Below are 20386 nucleotides of genomic sequence, written 5' to 3' on the forward strand. Positions count from 1 at the left end.
CGATTTGAGGATAAAGAAAGAAAGAAAGAAAGAGACAGGAAGTGAAGAGGCTATGTGTGTGTGTGTGTGTGTGTGTGTGTGTGTGTGTGTGTGTGTGTGTGTGTGTGTGTGTTTTACAGCATGAGAAAGGGGGGAGTGGAGGGGACTGACGCTATGACTGAGGGGGGATTGCAGGGGTGAGAACGCAGTCAACTGCTTTTATGGACCTAAATAAATCTGTGCCTGTCTGAGGGCGTGTGCACCCGTCTTACAATATAGACTATATGCTGTGTATATTAACTGTCTGCCAGGTAATGTGCATGCATGTGCGTGTGTGTATGTGTGTGTGTGTGTGTGTTTGAGTGCTCCAGCTTGCATGTGCCTGCCTTTACACTAACCACAGGGTGTAGCCGAGGGCTTTTGAAGTCGTCCCTACACCCTGGGCTGAACTCAAAACACAGGCTACTGCTACAACATCCCATATTAATCCATGGAAAAATCACAACATGCTCTTCACTCACAGGGAACAGTGCCCTCTCTATACTGCAGGAAAAACTTCACTGGGTAGGAAACGCAGGGTTCAGCAACGGGCCACAGCTAAGCATTATTTACATTTCCCTATTCATACATTGATCATTTAGTGTCTAAAATAGCAACAAAAAAAAAATGCACATCACACCATCAGAGCTCAGGTGCTGCATTCTCATTTCCTATTATCTCTAACAGGAAAAAACAAACCCAAAGATATTTAATTCACATTATCTAAACCAGAGAAAAGTAGCAAATCTTCATGTTTAAGAAGCTGGAATAAGCAAATGTTTTCCATTTTCCTTGGCAAACATTTAAGCAATTATCAAAATGAGGACTTGTCATTATTGTACAACAAGGGTCTGCAATGTCTGACACTGTGGACAGTTATTTGCGAGATAATAATATCCCCTGGAAGTGGAAATCACACTGAATGTACGCATGTGTATCATGTCTGTGTGTTCAGATTTGACCGTGTTGTGACTGAGTTTGTGACACTAACCGTGGCGATTAGCATTCGGCACTGAGAGCAGCCGACCTCAGCGCGCGTTGCAGTTACTAGTTGTCCTCTGCTGTACGGTTCGATCCTTCCCGCCTCAAAACAAACAAATGATTCATCGAATACAAGAGGGAATCCAAAGGTCGCAGATGCTCAACTCACGCCTACAGAGTCCACACAAACGGCACGCCAGATCAAAAATGAGAATAAAACAATGGAACAACGGTGCTAAAATAATAAAACATGCCTCCCCTTAATGCTTGATATTCGCTTCGAGTCTTTCTCCAATAATGTCGTCTCTCAGCGGATCACTGAAAGGGCAGGTGAACCGCACGAAAAAGGTAAATGCTTGTAATTTGTAGCCGGCAATTTGTGTCCCTGTGTCTAAGCCTTCTCCATCCACGTGCCATCTGCTCTAAATTAGCACCTACACAGGGAGCGCTGAGATCTGGGCACCGGTGGTCAGACGCCGGGGCCGAGAGGCCTGAAGCTCCAGCAGAGGAGCACAGCTGGAGATCGTCTTTATGAAAACAGCCACAGCACACTCTGGTGAATATTAGACACTGGATAGATATTTCATTAGCAAATAAGCAAATACGGCTACAGCAGAGAACTGTGGTTATTTGACTTTAATTCAAATTTCCTGTCCTGTCACAGAATAGCAGTTACTGTTGGCTTTCTTTTCTTTTTTAACCCTAACTATAGTCAAGTATTTCAGCTGCCTAACCATAACCATACATATCCTATACCTCTAACAAGCTGTTCTGTCTTTATGTGAGGAAGAATAAGCAAGACTCCTTCAAGACTCAATATAATATCATACATAAAAACTCCAGACCTATAAAAAATTACCCTCAATGATTCACAGTTTCCAGCTGTTGGAAACACCACTACAGATGACACTGGAGCATTAGCAGGACTTAGGGTTAATTAAATGCTATTTCAGCCCAGATGTTGGGTTGTTTCTCCAGGGACGAGGTGTGAGAAGCAGAAGATAAACCCTGGTAAAAAGTTGCTGAGGCATTCGAGCTTGGAGGAGACAGGACACACGTGTCACCGAGGCCCGAGTGAGGAGGAGCGGAAGTTTCTGGAAGTCATCAGAGACAGGCCGGGGCGGAGGGGCCCAGCTGCACACTTTTTTTTTCTTCTTTTTTTTTTTTTTTTTAAACTGCTGCGAAGAGGGGGATGTCACAACTGGCGCTGCAAATGTGCACGCACTTAGCGATATCCAAACACGAATGCACGGCACGTAGATATACAGTACGCATTCAAATGTAGAGAAATGAGCGCAAAACACGCAAACGGACGTCAAACAAAGAGCCACATCCTGGGCTGGCAGGTCGCCGGGCCGGGCAGGCAAACACGCAGCTCCGTCCTGCCAAGTGTAAACACCAATAAATGACAAACAAATACGGACAAACACATCCCAGAGTTGGAGTCAACAGCTGTCAAGTCTTATGGGGCAACCCTGTCATTCAGGGCCTCGCACGAGAAAACCGCCCTGTCAGTGAAGCATCCAAAACAACCGAGCCAACACTTTTCCCTCCTCCTCCGCCTCCTTCCTCCTCCTTCCTCCCTCCCTCCCTCCTCCTCTCATTCCCCAAAAAACAGAATGAGTCATGGTCGGAGGCTCGGGAATAGAGATGATGTTGATTTTTTGGCTGCGCTGAATGGGGAAAAACTACAAGCACCACCCTCGTGATAAATGAATAATAAAGTGTTATGGTCTGACATCTGTCTTCTTATTGAAAACACATCTTCAACTGCTACCAAAACTAATCTCAAAGGAGAAAGTGGTTTAGCTCCTTTTCCTACAAATCATGTGCAGTTTTCATCAGAGCTGACCGTCCTGTACAATTATAGTGTTGTGGGTGTGCTATTCCGAACAAGTGCACATGAAATTCTGCATTAATCTGGATGGATCTTGGGTCAATGGGCACAGGCATGTAAAAGACTTCCTCTCCTACCAACCAGTTCACATTCATCACATCACTTGTGGCTGTTTTATCTTTTTTTTCCTCCTTTTTTTTTTTTACAGTAGATTAAAAATAAGCTAAGCTAAATATAGGCTAATAAAAAATAAACATTGGAAAGCCATGCGAGCCGGTCGGTGCCCACCATGGAAGTTGACAAGATTGTCACCTGGCAACATGTAAAACTGCAAAAACTGTGCAGTGTGCATTTGAAAATGTTCATGTCAAATAAACGTAGCTTGTACTTGAGCAGCTACAACTCGCAAAAACACTGGAATGGTCCCTTTTTCAAAAATGCACTACAACACTGCAGGCAATAGTTAAAAAGCATCAAGAGGCGTCGACAGCTCCTGTGTGAGTGATGATTATGTTGTAGATACAACATAATTATTCAATCAGCTCAAACGGACTGCCTTCTAAACTGCATTTTAATAACAAGCACGGAGGTTAAAATGTGCAGTCCCTCCGCATGTTTCCTCCATCGACAGGAAGCATCTCAGCAGTGCTTTCACCTTGAGGTACTCTAAGTGCGGGGCTATTAGTGTAAGTGATACAGCAATATTGTGGGTAGAGTGAGAGCAGAGCCTGGATGGCATGCAGGGGGGGGAGGCAATAATGTATGAGCAGGCCCTTAAGGCCTCAGAAGCGGGCGGCTATGGGAGGTCGGCGGGGAGGGGTCTGTTGCCTCGGAAGCACTCGCCAGTTTCCATTAACCAAAGAGGAGCTGGAGTTGTGAGGAGTGTAGAGCGGAGCAGCATCCCAGGTTTAATGTACTGGCACGGGGGTTTGGTGTGGTGACGCTTTAATGATTTCCTGCACTTGAGAGACTCAAAAGGTGAGGTCACCCCTTCATTAACTCACTCCACACTTACATGCTTGGAGCCAACTGCAGCCCAGGACAACGTCTCTCTGATTACTTATGCGGCCTCTGTCAAGTCAGATTCGCCATTAGCTACATGAGAATTGATCTAGTTCAGTCCCAGTGAGGGCGGATTTGTCAGGATTATCATCCAGGGCCACACGCTTCTGGAGCAATACTGAAAATCAAGTCGACTGATTGCGCACTTTAATCTAGTCGGTATTTTTACTGCACAGGTGGGGACGCTGTGTGGGCTACAGGTTTCTGTGGGGTTCAGGAGGCCGCCGTTATTTGCTGCCTGCAGTGATTCTTTTGTTTCCATGGTACTGGGATGAGTCGCTATGGCTACGACTCCGCCGGGGGAAACAAAGTTAAATGAGGAAGGAAGACCCGAGCACCGAGGAGAGAGAGAAGATGAAGTGGGAAATGAGAAGCACCACAAGACCATGAATCCACGGAGGGCGTTGAAAACTATGTTTCATCACCTGCTTTTATTAACCTGCAACTACCTGTTACCTCTGAATTCTGACTGAGAAAGACACATGAGAAACATTATTAGCAAATCCAATAACATGGATGAAAAAATTAGCGCCAGACACATTAGTGCAAAACCAAGATTTCATAGTCATCTCTTAGCAACACAATAGATGTTCAAAACCTTTATTTAAGATCTCAAACTGCCTTCATTTTTCATCTCTACAACTCAACTAGATGTAATTAATGATTGAGGATCAATTAATCAGCTAATTGTCAGCAATAGGTGCATGCAAATGGGCTGAAGCAAACCATCTACACAGCTGGAAATAGTAGAAAAATCTAGCTGAACTAAAGGGGACGCGGGTGGAATCAAAAGGTCAAAAGTTCATTGCTAATACAAGGTGAAAGTGATGACTCAGTCAAAGTGACAGAGTGCCCGATAGGCAGATAGACTAGAGTCCCGGTGCAGGTGAGCTCATCTGTCAGACGCAGACACCGAGCAGCTCCGGTGTCGGTGCATCATCAGCTCTGCGGCAGAGTGACACAAATGCAACTGACTGAGTGTCACTATGGCTTTTACACCAGCCGACGCACGCATACAGTATGCAAACACACCGCAGTCACATACGTGGATGAGAAGGATGCACGGGCTGGCTCGACCAGATCCGAGCTTTTGTGTTTTCATGACTCAGATGCGGATGCAGATAAAAGCGTCTTCAGTCTCCAGCTCCGTGCCTTTGAGGTTCAGATCGACGGGACGCCGCCGCCCAGCGCAGGAAATAGCTGGGCTCGAGAACATACGAGCCACTGCAGATAAAATGCATTCTGCGTCTACTGGTTTGAAGCTGCGCCGAATTAGTGGTGAGAACACGGAGAGATAAAGGCTGATGCGAGAGGGACTTCCCTGTTTGTATCAGCTCTCTGCTGAATTGTATCATATGATCTGTGCTGGGAAAAGCAATGAAAGGGGCAAAATAGTGTGTGACTTTTTAGCTTACTGGGTTTTCAGGTGTATGAGCATCATTGTTCTTTGTAAGTAACATCTTCATTTCCAACTGCTTGCTCATCTCCTGTGAAAACCATGTATCGCCACGATGTTCACTTTTCATTAAATAAGAAAAACAGATCTAACAAGCCCTGATATTATGGCCTCAGTAGCAAAAAAGCTCTTCATGTCTTCATGAGACTGCAGCCACGCCTTGGCTTCATCCATGACAGTTAGCTGTTCTACCCGACACTAAACAGGACATATAATATTCAAGAAAGACCTCAGCTCTAAATACAGGCTACGAGCATGGAGAGGAACTTCCAGCTGTGACTGCCAAAATACTCTCTATTATGTCATGTTGGAGCTGCAAATCCAAGCACAATCCCACACACACACACACACACACACACACACACACACACACACCAGCTGAGGTGCAGCCACTGAAAAAGAAAAAAAAAAAAAAAAAAGCCTGCAAAAGCGTTCCCACTCAAACAAGTGGGAGTTAAACTCCAGCGATTCTCAAGTTACGTGTAAATCACGTCTGCTTGGTTTGATCAGCCCGGGGGACTGGCAGCTTTGAGCACCCACGACGATGCAGCAGCGGTGATTAACTCATCTGCCCGGAAGCCTCTTTGACCAGGCGATGTGAGGGGTCTTTCACAAAATGAGGTCTATTATGCTACGGTCCATTGCCCCTGGATAGAGGAGGTAACTTCTTTGGTTTCCTTCTAAGGATGACCCCTGTGTGGAGAAAGACAGAGGGTGACGGGCAAGGGGGGGTGGGGGGGGTTGAGATTAGGGTGCAAAGGTGGCAGTCACCCTGGCAGCCCCTCAGGGCGCAAGGAGCTCAGGGATTGTCCTCGCTACCCTGCAGCAGCCACGGACATGGAGGCATCACGTGCAAGCCTCTCCCTGAGGTGGAAAGCAGATGGCGGGGGGGGGGGGGATTAGCATCTGAATGTGTGCATGCAGAGCCAAGGGGGGTCTCCCTCTCCTCTCCTCTCCTCCTGCTTCCCCACAGGGGATAGGTGAGCTGAGGAAAAGACGGCTTGGGAAGGACAAAAATCAATAATTGGCAACCCACGGCGTGCAGACAAAAGAAGTGGGAAAAGCTGGTGGCTTTAAACAGTCATGCAAAAGAAACAGCTAATTACAGACCCCCAATTAGAGTATGCCACTATATGTATTTCTGTGTATTCCACACAGCGCTTAGGAGTGGCATGCAAAATCTAAATGAAGCGCAACACAAAAAGACGCCTGCATGTACAGTAGTAGCAGATAGTAATCAGGCTTAATGCTCCTGCAGACATGACAGCAGCACAGATAACATCAGGACACACAGTGACTGACGCAGCTTTGAAGTTCACGTCTGTGATGTTTGGACTTGAGCTACATAGTCGCAAAAAACATGCAGGTATCAACAATGAGCAGAAGAAAAAAAATAAGAAAAATCCTCCATCCGTGACTTCACACTTCGTGGTTTTCTTACCTGACACAGGAAATGACCTGCAGCAACGCAACAACTCATACACAAGGAAAACAAGAGGAAATGGTAGAAGCGAGGCAGATATATATCCTGCGACATTACATCTTCTAACGTTCAGACGCACGGCACAGCCCGGCAGGATTTTGAATGGTCTTCCAGACTTGTGCATGAAAAATGTCAAGCAGTTCAGATGCAGAGGTAAAACACAGAGGACAGGTTTGCCGTTCCTAAGAGGCCAAGAAAGTGAACAGATCTTTGGTACAATCCATTAAAACCTACGCACAAAGAACGCTGAATATAAATGTTTACGTGGAAACTGGGGCCACAGTTATGCGCCATATGAAACACAGAATAAATGCAAGGCAACCTACGATGGCATGACTCACGTAATAATACCAGATCCTTGCTGTTTTTACACAGCATTACTCAGATTTTTATAGTCAGCATGTTTATTCCACACAATTTACATATATGTTTGGCTTAACAGTTTCTACGTTTTCAACATGCTTCTGCTTGTATATCTGCATACAGTTCACTCTATGTAAACACCAACATGGCCGAGGTTGGCACTGCATCTCATGAGAAAACAGAAAGATGTGGGGGGGGGGGGGCCCCCGGGAGCTGAAGTTCTTCGCTTTAATCACCAGTTTATCACCGGCCATTGTCAGGAGTAAAAAGACAGAGCCACAGTGGGTCAACAGCACCCACAAATACAAATCTCTCCTGGAGGAAAAAAAAAAAAACCCCTGTCACAAATCTCATTGTGGCAGAGAACAACACTTTTCTTCCCATGGGGCCATTCGCAAACATCTGGGGATGCGCCAAAATAAAGCTAATGGCTCCTTTTCTCTACCAGGGATTTATGCTCTTTGATTTAATGAGGTGACCTGAGGCAGTCAAGTCTCCCACCCCACCTCCATGAGACAGCGCGTCATACATGCGCATCGACTCAATGTGGTTTGGTTGCTTGAACGCTGCGAGAGCAATAGATTTCAAATAGTAACAAACAAACAAGTCCCTAATATAAACCTCTGATCAGGGAATTCCCCGGTCGAAACGAAAGGAAAAGAAAGGAAAGGAAAGGAAAAAGGGGAAGGAAACAAGATGGAGAAAAGAGAAGCAAAAATGTGTGAATGCCATTTTTCGGCCTCCTGTGTGTTTCCTCTTACTACAGAGTGAGGCAGAGTAACACAGAGGGTCTACACACTGGTACTCAAAAGGGTCATTTGAGGGGCTGGTTTCCATGGCAGGGGTTGCCGTGGTGAGGGGGGCCCTTGATGGTCCCAATGGGGCGGTAGGAACAGTCAACACTTCAAAACAACACATACAGTCCGGGGAGGAGGATACTTGTGAATGAGAGACTCACTACAGGGTAGTATGAGGACGCAAGAAGCATTTACTGCCTGCAACTGGCAATTATAACAACTGAATTATAACAAGTAATCGGACCATGATTCATTTTTTAAATTTTTTTGATTAATCGATTGATTGGTACTTCATTTGTTATATTTTCAGATTGGAGAAAAACTGGAAATTCTAACATGTTGAGGAGCTGGAACCATCAAACATTTCTGCTTGGAAAAACAACATAAATCGATTAATCGTTGCAGCTGTAGTTCATGTTATTCTTTCATTTGGAAAGATTATAAAAAATATTAAATATACACATATGATTAAATATAGAATTATTTAAAATACTGTATTATCATGCTGTGACCTCTGTTTCCCACATCCCTTAGCTTATTTAATTTTACTTTTAAAGATGTTGCTAAACCAATGAATCTATATAATATGCATATATAATAAATCTGCACATTAGAGAACCTGGAACTTTGGCGCTTTGCCTTCAAAAATGAGCTGAGCAATTAATTGATTAGTATTCAACTAATCATTTCCAGGGTAAAAAAAGAGTTTATAGGTGGATTGCATGTCTCTTCATCTTCCCATGTCTGTTGCATGTCTGAGAGGGGCTGCTGGATGTGCTTGTGAGCCCCCGTCTTCAGACACATTCAGTGGCAGTCACAGTAAAAAAAAACCCCTTCCTGGAAGCCGGCCAGGAGGTCGACTCCGCACAGTCAGCTGCTGTGTTCCCGCAGTCCAGTTAAAGACGAGACTTACAGGAACGTGATGTACCATCGGTACATTCGCGCCGCCCATCTGTTTCTGCGTTTCACACTGGCTTTACAGAGCTGCTGTGTGTGAAGGTCCTATGAACTTGGGGTGGGGGGGGTGGGTTTCCCATTCATCCAAAATCGGCCTCTAACGAGCAGATGCACGCAGGCACAGAGATGGACAGTTACAAGCATCCACATGTGCACAGAAACATGCGTGCACTAACACAGTTAAGAGATGCTCTGGTTTAGCTTAGGAAGCTCCAGGCCCTGAGAAGCAATTTACACTGAATCCTTTGAGACTTATTTCCATGACAATACATTCCAACCTTTTTCCCCCTTAATGGATCAGCTGAAAAACACACTCACACTGAGATGCAATTGAGAAAAAAAAATTGTTCATAACAGCATAGAGAAACCTGATCTAGAGTCTGCATGTTCTAACAATACATGGTCTTCAACAATGAGGCTCATTCATTCCTCCAGAACACTTCGCTCGATGTATTAGCCTCCAACCGCTTGCCAGTCCGCTGTTTGCAAAAAGGATGGGGAGAAAACAATCTCGCTGTTTAGCTTGAGCATCTGGAAATCATAAAGGCTCAGCGCTACGTAGCTTAGCCACTACACTAGGCTAACAGGAGGTCCCCGGCATATTCAGGAAGCAGCTAAGGCTCATTAGCGGTTTCTTCCCACCATTGGCCCGGGTCAGAGTCCGAAAAAATGAGACCAGTAGCCTCACATGTAACGACTGCAGCTTCTAGTGCATCATTCAGGCTGCTATTAAGTTTTAAAATAGCTCTGGCTTTGATGGACAAGTAAAATATAAAAAAAAAAAATTGCACAGTGAGTGGCAGAATTTCATTTTTCCCCTCATGCATTTTCAAGAACTCACGCTTCATGGAGAGAAAATTGAACATGAGATTGGTTAAAGATGTGAGGAAACAGCAGTCACTCTGTACAATTGTATTGTACTTTTTTTTTTGCATTTTGCATTTAATTGAAATTTCCTTCAAATCCTGCCAAGCTTTGGTGCTTTGCTGACATTGAAACAGTTGCAGGAACAAGCTGGCAACATACATAACATTATCCAGGATGTGTCAACAGCCCAGTTGCCTGCATTCTTCAGCGCCAATTAGGGGTGTGAAACCTCAAACAGTAAGTTCAAGCTGGACTATATATCATAACACCGCTAAGACAGAGACACATAAACTTCCTGTAATAGCTGCGTGTGAACGTACAGCACGTTTTTTTTTTTTTGCGTGGAATGCATTGCTGGGCACTTGTCCACAAAAACTGATCTATATAAAGAAAGCTTTCCAGAGGAGGGAAAGAAGTCAGAGGCGCATGGATCAACATGGAGTGGAGCCGCTGCGCTGGAGCCAAGTTAACCTGTACAAACTGAGCCGCTGTGGTAGGCGGGTTGTGTTCTTTGTCTCTCAGAAATAAACTTCTTTCCTACACACTCCTGCTCCTTCTCCAGCCTCTCATGTACAAGCTGCCATCAGCGTGATGACCTCATGGATTAGCTAACACGGTTACAACACAAAAAAAAAAATCAGAAGCGGGAGCCGCAGAAAGTATTATAGATGCCAATATCTGAGGGAGTTTGAGTGTAAGAATGCCCTGCATGAGTGTCCTCTCTGTCGAGAGGCATCGTCCGTGAGGAATGAAATGCGACACTGGCTGTCAGGGCTTGTTTGAGAGACTGACTGCAAGTCAACCGTAGACGGAGCCCTGGTACAAGGACAGGCAGGGTGGATGAATGGTTAGGGAGACTGTCCTGCACCGCGGAGGCCGCAGGATGGATCTCAGTGCCATGAGAACAGGCTTTTATCAAACTTAAAACTTGCGTCCTCAACAAGAAAAGTTCCACACAGAAACAATGAATCCCGCAAACGTCGGTCGGTGTTGTGCTCGACATCTCACGCTCAATTAAAAACACACAGGGCTTCATTTAACAGCTGTTTCAACTACATCTGGAAGGGATACTGCTCATGCTGCTTGAATGTGATGCATTACAACAAGTGGTAGGGCTTTTCCCTAACATGTCTATCACCCAGTGTCCACACATCCCGCGTACAGTATGGTCTCCTGCTTTCATATTAAACACCAGCTGTTAGATGTTACTCCAAACATGCAACGAGAGGGGATGGGCTTCAGAACATGCGCACGGAGAAAGCTTGAATGTCCATGTTTTCTTCCAAAGAGGCCTTGAGCGAGACATTCACAACTCGCCGACCTTTTCATCATCAATTAATTCGCCAGTTACTGAGTTGTTTGGCCAATGAAACATCAAAAAAAACTGTGAAAAATGCCCAACACACCATCCAATGTTGTCACCAAATGACTTATTTTGTGTGACCGACCACCCAAAATCAAATAATACTCAATTTATATATTATTCTTTCAACCTCCTAATTGACTAATTGATTAATCATTGCAGGTCTAGAGAAGAGCATCAGGTGAGTGTGTAACTTAATTCACCCTGTTAGATGTTGGTGTCTATATGATGGCAGCACAAGACCATCAAGAATGACAGATCATCAACACATTTGTTCATCCTACTCAGCACTCAAGAAGGAGGGTGTGTGTTTGAGAAAGTGTAGATGTGTGCGTCTGCACCTTATGCAGGTCAGCAGGCCGTACGGTTCCTCTGACGTATGTGAATTAGATTAGGTCCCTCTCACAGTCAGGACTTAATCACGTACAAAAGCACAGTTCTGCCAGTTCCCATTAGACACCTGTAGCGCAAAAGGCCTCAGACGGGAGGAGCAGCAGGGGCCAAAGGCGCATCCTGAGTCCTCCGACACCTGTGACGGTGGTGCCAGAAAGCTCTGGGTTCACCTACTTTACTGACATTAAACCAGACAGCACCCAAACACCCACTAAGGAGGTCCACATCATCATTTAAATACTTCCAAAACCAATCATGGCATGCAGTAAACAAAACGCTCTCCTTAAGTCAAACCAGCTCACCTCAATCCACAAACAAATCCAGACACTGATCTTTACTCCAAACATTGTTCCAATACAATCCCTTCCCATGAGGAAGCACCGGCCAAGATGGCGTGTCTTAATTTCAGTGGAGCGCGGAGTGGTTCTGTGGTCTTGGGACTTTGACGGTGCACCTAACCAGATCTGACGTTGGTAAATATACTTAACGTTCCCGCGTGGTGCAGGGAGGTGGATTGGGTTTCCTGGTGGTTGGACAAGCAAAGACGTGGCTAAATGTATAGCGCGCACACACACACACGCACGCACGCACGCACACACACACACACACACACAGTTACATTTGAGATTTAAATAAGTCTTACTTTCATAGCTTATGCAACTAAAAGCGCAGACACGAACACAACCTGTTGTGTTGTTATTAAGGTCATTTCAATTACCCCACCAGTGATTAGACTCAGCCCAATCTGGCCTGATGGAGGCTTGTCCTTTCAGGAGAATTAGGTGAAACATGATACAATCTCGACATGTTCTCCTAATGCACTTTGCCAACCTCCATTTGGACTCCCAAGAAGTTTCCTGATTGTACCTTACTGGGAAGCCACACTCAATTATATATGAATTATACATACATACTGTATGTGTGGTTATATATATCATGTATAACTATCTAGTCCATTCTTTGCATTGTATGTGAGGCTAATTGACACCGATCATGTGCAAAGTGCTGGTACAGTTCGCCTTGAATTAATAAAAGTCAGCATCACACTGAACGGGGACTGTTTACATGTAGTTCCAAAGTCTATAGGAAAAATACTGATAAAATGTGTGTTATATATAACACACCCTGCCAGCAGGAACCAATTCCTGTACAATTATAGTATTTTAAGGCTGACTGAACAAGCAAACATAACATATTACACATAACGAACCTTAGTCTCAGGTTACTAAAGCTAAAGGGAGCTGCAGGAGCACAGACATGAAGATGTAAAGGTAAAAAAAAAAAAACCTCCATGTTGGCTGAGATTACCCTCAAAATCCAACATCATCAGCATGTGAGGATGTTATTTTCATTACATTCCTTATCCATAGCTGGGGTCTTACGATCCAGCGACTGGAATGTGCAAATATGAAAAACTGGAGTGCAGTTTCATGTGAGCGTTAATTCCTTTTCATAAAGGCATGTTTTCACATCCAGACATGAGGGAATCTACAGTTCCTGTTTCTCCTCAGAATGTGGAGGCTGAGGTGACACTGAGAGGAAGCAGGTTTGGAATAGGCCCATGCTTAATGGAAGTCTGGACATTTCCAGATCATTATCTATGGTTGGATATATATATATAAAATGACATTAAAACCCATCATGACAGGACTTCCATTATAGCCACCAGATGGGGAGAATCAGGGTTTGGTTATTTGGTGGCTTCCAGCTGCCATAAGAGAATTATTCTGATCAATTTAACCCAATTACACTTAATAAATGAATGATATTAAAAATGAAGGTGTTCTTGAAGCCTTGCTACCTTTTGCTGATGCATGGTGGTAATGTCTGCAAGGGCAACTGGGTGATGCCAAGTACAAGCTGGGCTACTCCCCTATCCACAATGCATGAATGGGCAAGACATTAGCCAGAAAACATATGCACTGAGGTGATCATAATTATAATAATCTGCATTTACATTCATGAAATTCACTGCCTTTTCTCCATAGGTGAGTGCGCCGTGCTGCAGTGGACGGCTGGGGAGCCGCGCCGGTTTCAGCACCATGCAGGCGTGGACCAGAACAAAAGGCGCAGGCTGCAGCAGCAGAGACAGGCGCACCAGTGCGCCGCAAGACAGCGACAAACACCGCAATTAGAGCACAATTTAAAATGTTCTTCCGCACGCGCAGACACAGATTTTTTTTTTTAATTTTTTTTATCCCACATCCACACACACTGACAAGCGACGTTAAGCTACAAAGGCCCCGCCGAGATTTGACAACATCAGACCCGTGGTTCACATCTTCAAATCCAAACACATAACTCCACATCACACCATAACGCGCTTACACACAGCAGCTGAGGATTAGTGGACAGCAAAGCCAACACCAATGCACACACTGACTTTTTATAGAAACTTTTACAGATGCCGCTGCTGCATTAAAATGACTGAAACAATACATTTATGCTGATCAGAGCGATGATAAGGCCAAGTCTCCCCCGTGGATGATAAACAAAGTGGTTCAGCTCTTACCTGGAGGTTTAGGCTGCTGAGCGGCACTGATACCCTTGTGAGTGAGGAGAGCTGTAGTGACAATGAAAGCGGTATGGGGCCCTCTGATCCCTCCCATCGCAAATTGAGCTACCGTAAATGCAGCAGTGTAGGCGCAACCGGATTGTGTGGCTGCAACACGCATGCCAGGCAATCCCTCATTGTGATTATAGGAACATTTGTGCAGCATCCTTTGTGTACATATATGCAACAACTGCGTGCACGAAACACACGGTGATTTGCACCGATGCAAAGTCACACACCAGGTGTGAAAGGGCCTCTGCATCCCAACACCACAGTTGGCCGCTGTGCTGAAAGGGGGAAGCACTGTGTCAGCAGTGGAAGTGAGTGCAGAGCTGAGGCACCGGGGTGTGGCTGTTGCTGAGGAAAAGATGGAGAAGGGAGGAAGAGGAGAGAGGGGTAGGAGAGGGCAGGGGGATAAAGTCGACTTGATGCCAAGGGGAGAGCGGGAAGGAGGGGCAGGGAGAGGAAGAAAATGGGAAAGACAGAGGAAAAGGGGGAGAAGTATAGGAGAAGACAGGAGCAAAGGGAAGGTAAGGGTAGATGCAGCAGTGAAGAGTAGCTGCACTTCTTTCCCCCCAGGTGAAGTGTGGTGGTGGGGGTGGTGGTGGTGGGGGGGGGCTGTCTGCTGTCTGCTTCTTCAACTGGCACTGATGTGGGTTTTTTTTTTTTTTGAGGGACTCTTATGCAGCACATTTACAGCCACATGCAGCAGATGCAAAAGGATGCAAATACATGGCTGCGCAATGGATGAAAATAGTACATTAAAGATAAACAATATTGATTCTGTATAGCTGTGCCATTTAAATCTATAAAGCGTAGAGAGACTGATGCCTGAATATGTCAATCAAAGAAAAAAAAAAAGAAAAAAAAACAGGCGTGTACAGTAAATGAATAGAAAACAAGGTTGAAACTTTGTTAAGATGCTTTAAATCATCTAATCACATTCAACAGTCTGCTTCTGCCTGCTGCATGTGCTGCAATGGAATCAAATGGAAGCCCGGTCATCTGTCATTCTTCCGCCGGCTCCGTGCAAACGTTTACTGCCATCTACTGGTGGAAATAACACAATGCAGAAGGTGATGCTGATGCTGTTTTCTAAAAGAATTTCTGTCGCCCCCGAACAGGCCTTTGTTCGAACATTTCAACCCCTGCCCCTGTCAGTCACAGGCCTCAACTCAGTTCACACCTTCACCCAGTCCGGACGTTGACTCTAATGCCAGTTCAGACCCAGAAACGGACAAGCGAAGAGGTGCAAAGCAAACATGAAGTTCAATGAGAGATGGAACTTCATCTCATTTTAATTTCTTTCAGTTCTGAACGTCATTGGCCAGGAAAACATACTGCAAGTTTATTTCATTAAATGAACAGTCACAGTGTGAAGACACTTTCAGTGTTGACAAAAAGGCAAGAAGATGAGAAATCCATCAGCGATAATCTCTTCAGTCACTACATCCTGAACACACAAGCAACTCATAGGACGGGTTCGTTTACAAAAATATTTTTCAGTTCGTTTTAGCTGGAATACAATATTTTTTTCAATGTAAAATATGTACAACTATAACTACAGTAAGTGGGCAGAAACAGACGTAAAAATAAGTCATAATTTTAGCAAAGTTGTTTAAACGTAACTCACATTCACACACACGATAAAGGTTAATGAAGCCTTTTGTTGAGAAATGGTTGAGCCATTAGTGCTCGCTCCATCAAGCTGCTGCATCACCGATAAAGAAAAGACAGCCCGGACATTCTCGTCATTTTTCAAAATTTTCCGACCTTAAATTTGCTATAAAGGATTTATACATTATAAAAATGAATTAAAAGACAGTGTGAAATTGAAAAAGGGTCTCTTGTAGTGGACATACAGAGAACTATCACCTGAATCTGCAGCTTCCCTCAGCTTTGAGGAACTTTGAGGAACTTTAAGGAACAAGTTTCATCTTATTGTTCAAGGGCTAAAGTGCTAAATAAAAATCTGACGGTACCTCTACCGACCTGCTCAGAATCAAACGATCACGAGTTTGCAACTAGTTGGTGATCATAGCGGAGCATTTAGCAGCTTAAGAGCCACATATTTTTCTTAGGGGTTGGTAGGGAAAAGAGAGGGAATATTCAACTCCCATTTATCAGGTGGGCAGAAACACGTACTGCATGTGTGAATCAAGCAACCGTTTGCTAACAGGTTTAACTTCGAGGGTGATGATATTTCAACGTTGTGTTCGCAACTTGTTTCTGTGTTCACCAAGTGACAGGAAAAAAGATTTATATATAGCAATATCCATTGAAAGTGTGGTAAAATTAGTTAACGCTAGCCACATTAAGCTAGTGGTCATACCAGACCAGGCACATCTGTAGCTGCAAAACCCCTGAATGTATTGAATTTAGTTGAAGCGCATTTTACTGCCCTGAAATGTAACTTTTCATTTGTAAGAGGAAGAAGGTATTACTTCAAGCATGATTACATTACATTCAGCGATACCTTTTTTTTTTTTTTACGGCTGCTCATGAAAAAAACACACATCTGTGCAAACCACCCCCGCTTTCCCCCAGTGCTCCTCCACCAGAAAACGTCTACAATTTCTCACTTCTGGCTGACAATGGTGCGGGCGATGAGCTCTTTCATGATCTCATTGGTGCCCCCATAGATGGGCTGGATACGGGAGTCCACAAACGCCCTGGAAAGACAGAGACACAAGTTTAGCAAATTGTTGATTGACTGGAATACAAAAAAAAAAAAACACGGTTATGTGACTCTTACTTTGCGATGGGGTATTCCCACATGTAGCCCCAGCCTCCATGGAGCTGCAGGCACTGAGTGGCCACTCTGTTCTGGAGGTCAGACGCCCTGGAAAAACGGACAAAGGACAAGGAACATTAGCACACACAACAGCAACACGTCCTATGTTTGAGAAGTTGGTTAGAAATACGAAAACACGTTCTCACCAAAACTTGGCCATGGAGGCCGTGGAGGGATCCAGGCGTTTCTGAGCGTGGAGCTGTAGGCAGTTGTCAACAAAGGCTCGGCCCACACAGATATCAGTTTTCAGCTCTGCCAGCTTGTGCTGAACAGTCTGTGGAGTCAAAATTAGTTGTAATGATATTTATTCTCCTAGAGAGAAATTCTGATTCAAAAGCCAGTGCGAACATATTAAACATTAACAGCTAGGCAACGAAACTGTCGGCCGCCGGACAGTGCGAAAACAGTAAATTACACAAGCTCGAGAACAAAGAAAACACTTGTGCCACAGACCTGTAGGTGAGCGATCGTCTTGCCGAAAGCCTTCCTCTGCAACACGTAGTTCCTGGTTTCCTCAAACATGAACTCACAGCTCGCGATGGCCATGTCGGCAATCAGCAGACGCTCCTATTCCAAAAGACGATGACAGGATTTACCATTAACCCACTGAACCGAAACAGTAAAAAGCACTCAAATGGCAGAGTGACTTGCGTGGAAGTCTCGACATCAAACTAAACTTTTGAAAGAAATGAATGCAGGGAAAGGTTAGTAAATTAAACGGCAAACTCACCTGAGGCAGTTCCTTCATCAGGTAGTAGAAACCCTTGTTGAGTTCACCCAAAAGGGCGTCAGCTGGGAGCCGCACATCCTCAAAAAACAGCTCAGCTGTGTCCTTTGAAAAAAGAAGAAGAAACAGTAGGGAGAAAAAGATTTAGTGTCCTGACCTTGCATGACCTCTAGCAGGATGGTAGATGACTGATGGAAACACTGTTTTCCCGGGCCACTGAGCACCAGCACCTGGGCCTTCAGGCCAATCTTCTCCAGCTTGCGTCCTTTCTGGAAGCCCTTCATGCCCTCCTCCACCAGGAACAGACTGATGCCATGTGCTGCTGTCTTCGCCTCGCGGTCGGTCACGGTCACTACCACCACCACGTCAGCCATCCAACCGTTTGTGATAAACACCTGAAGACGTGAGACAGAAGAGAGAATTCAAGCCGAGCTGCAATGAAAATGACTGGTTTCGCTGTTCGGATTCAGTACCTTGTTGCCGTTGAGGATCCAGTCGCTGCCGTCCCTCTTGGCGTACGTCCTCACACCTTGAAGATCGCTGAGAAAAAATAAAGGGGACGCATGATCGACACTGTGCCACATTAGTGCAAATGAATGCTGATTTCTTCGAAGTTAAATCGACGCCTGAGCCCTGACCTGCCTGCTCCTGGCTCGGTCATAGCAATAGCACCGATGCATTTCCCAGCAGTCATGTTGGGGATGAAGTGTTCAATCTGCCCTTTGCTACCATAGTTGACGATGTAGGGCATGACAATGTCGGAGTGCAGGGCGAAACCCGGACCTGAGCAGTTGGAGTACATTCTGCAGGGACAGAAAAGAATTAGCCAGAGTTTGATCTCCGATATGATTAACTGCGTTTCTGATTTTAAGGACAACTCACTGCTCCTCCCACGTGACAGCCGCAGAACACAGATCTCCTCCGATGCCACCGTGCTCCTCTGGTATCATTACTCCCAGCAGGCCTTGCTCACCAGCCTTCTCCCACACCTCCCGGCTTACCTGACCTGCCTTCTCCCACCTGGAACAAAAAAAAAAAAGAAAAAAAGAAAAAGGGATTGTCGTGAGGCAGGGAAAGTGAATTCATTTTGAATCTTTTTCTTCATTGTTATTTTACATCTATTTGTGGATGTTTTGCATCCACTTGTGGTCATTTTACATCTCATTGCAGTTAGTTTAAATATCTTTGTTGTCAACTGAGTCTCACTGAGGCCATTTTACATCTATTTACAGTTGTTTTGCATCAATTGGTGGTTGTTTAACATCGCTCTGTGGTAGTTTGGAGTCTCTTTGTAGTGGTTTTGTGTCTCTTTGAAGCCGTCTGATCGACTTGGCAACAAGCAATGTCAATTGTGATTTCAAACACAGGCTCTGGCCCCTTCGGTAATCCATCCATGCTTACACCTACTCCTTGTGATGTGGAACCACCTCCTCTTGGAAGAAGCGCCGGACGTTTTGTCTGAAGAGATCATGGTCCTCGTTGAAGATCCGACGAGTCCCGATGTCCATCAGGGTCTTGGCGCTGGAGGTCTCTGGACGGTTTGACAGGACAGACTGCCCGAGCTCCCCGGCCTGGCTGTGCTGTAGTCTGGGAGGAATTACAGAGATACACAAACAATTACTAAAAAAGATTAATACTTAAGTCCATGAAATGTTAAAATAATTATAATTTCTTGAGGCCAGAATGTAATGCCATCAGATATTACAAAACCAAAGATATACAGTTTATTATCAATAAAGACAAAATCAATAATAGTTGCAATTATTCTCCTGTCAACTGACAAATCGATCATTGGACTGATCCTCTCAACTTTACATGAATTAGTTTATACTGACATTGCATATGAATTATTGCTACTTAAATTGCCAGAGACAGCAGAGGATCTTTGACGTTACTTATCTTAATAAAGAAAGTGTGTCAAAGGTCGTTGCGGGTTGCGACCCACTAACACTTACACAGTCGAAAACAGACAGTACTTTCAAAGTGCATTGTAAAAATACAACTACAACTATCACATAAAATAAAACCAAAGTAATCAAACAATTCGTAACGATACAGATATTTGTCGTAGCTGTTGGTGGCAGATATGTTTCCATTTCACAAGAACACACACTTCAAAAGGTCAAACATTAAAATAATTTAGGCTTCATTGACCTCGCAGCAGCCGCAGACAGCATCTGTCCTCGTCCGAAGACATTTCTCAGCCCCAGAAGACGAGTTTTGATCATTGTTGTAACTGACATCTTCGCAAAAGCCCAACAAACTGACACGACGAACAGCTATAGCAACCAGGACAAAGATCGTCTAAAGACAAGGACGCATCACTTCGTAGCGGATCGTTTGCTCCCTTTAACCCTGCGTAGCAAAGTGAATACGTGTTGTTTTCACTTCTGTTTGTCAACACTGTTCTTCGTTTGTGTGCAATTTAGTTAAAATGTGACTCTAAAGGAAGTTATACGCATGCACTTAAAGGACTTTTTGCTTTCTGGGGTTGAGAAAGTTTTGCCCATGAAAAAAGCAGCAGAGTGAGAGCTCTTGCTTCATCGTTCTCTCGTTCAGGGATTTCTTCTTCTACTACTCAATTCTGCAGAGCACTCTGGTTCAAATCGGCCGTTCATTGGCAGGAATAAAGTTGTAAACAAATGTCTATAGGCGTATATATGGAAAAAGCTATAGGCTATAGCATGATAGCATGTACACAGCTGCATAATTGTTATTCCAAGTTACTAATAAT

The 20386-nt window shown here is 44.6% G+C and overlaps 2 protein-coding genes across 5 annotated transcripts in view; both read right to left on the reverse strand.

Moving 5' to 3' along the window:
* Positions 1-14288, reverse strand: part of map2 (microtubule associated protein 2) — a 54875-nt gene extending 40587 nt beyond the window's left edge. For all 4 annotated transcript variants that reach the window (XM_022761702.1, XM_022761695.1, XM_022761711.1 and 1 more), the window contains exon 1: positions 14090-14288. The gene's annotated coding sequence lies outside the window, so the exon portion shown is untranslated. The remainder of the gene's footprint in view (positions 1-14089) is intronic.
* A 1093-nt stretch (positions 14289-15381) lies between these two features.
* On the reverse strand, positions 15382-19946 carry acadl (acyl-CoA dehydrogenase long chain). The gene is made up of 11 exons (XM_022761974.1): positions 19807-19946; positions 19060-19239; positions 18535-18672; positions 18291-18455; positions 18126-18192; positions 17883-18047; positions 17656-17757; positions 17379-17492; positions 17072-17199; positions 16887-16973; positions 15382-16803 (listed from the first exon to the last, which is right to left on the reverse strand). The coding sequence occupies exons 1-11, from the start codon at positions 19893-19895 to the stop codon at positions 16710-16712; spliced, it is 1329 nt and encodes a 442-aa protein (XP_022617695.1). The 5' UTR covers positions 19896-19946; the 3' UTR covers positions 15382-16709.
* Between the last annotated feature and the right edge of the window lie 440 nt (positions 19947-20386).

Source organism: Seriola dumerili, unplaced genomic scaffold (genome assembly GCF_002260705.1).
Source record: "Seriola dumerili isolate Sdu_G_001 unplaced genomic scaffold, Sdu_1.0 BDQW01000019.1, whole genome shotgun sequence".
Classification (NCBI taxonomy): Eukaryota; Metazoa; Chordata; class Actinopteri; order Carangiformes; family Carangidae; genus Seriola; species Seriola dumerili.

What these genes read in the sequence shown, in the direction of transcription:
- acadl (XM_022761974.1), bottom strand. Translation starts at nt 19,895, where the DNA reads ATGTCAGTTACAACAATGATCAAAACTCGTCTTCTGGGGCTGAGAAAT. An exon ending in GCTGTCACGTGGGAGGAGCA is followed by an intron (nt 18,456 to 18,534) that starts GTGAGTTGTCCT and finishes CTGTCCCTGCAG; the next exon opens with AATGTACTCCAACTGCTCAG. An exon ending in TGATGAAGGAACTGCCTCAG is followed by an intron (nt 17,493 to 17,655) that starts GTGAGTTTGCCG and finishes CTTTTGGAATAG; the next exon opens with GAGCGTCTGCTGATTGCCGA.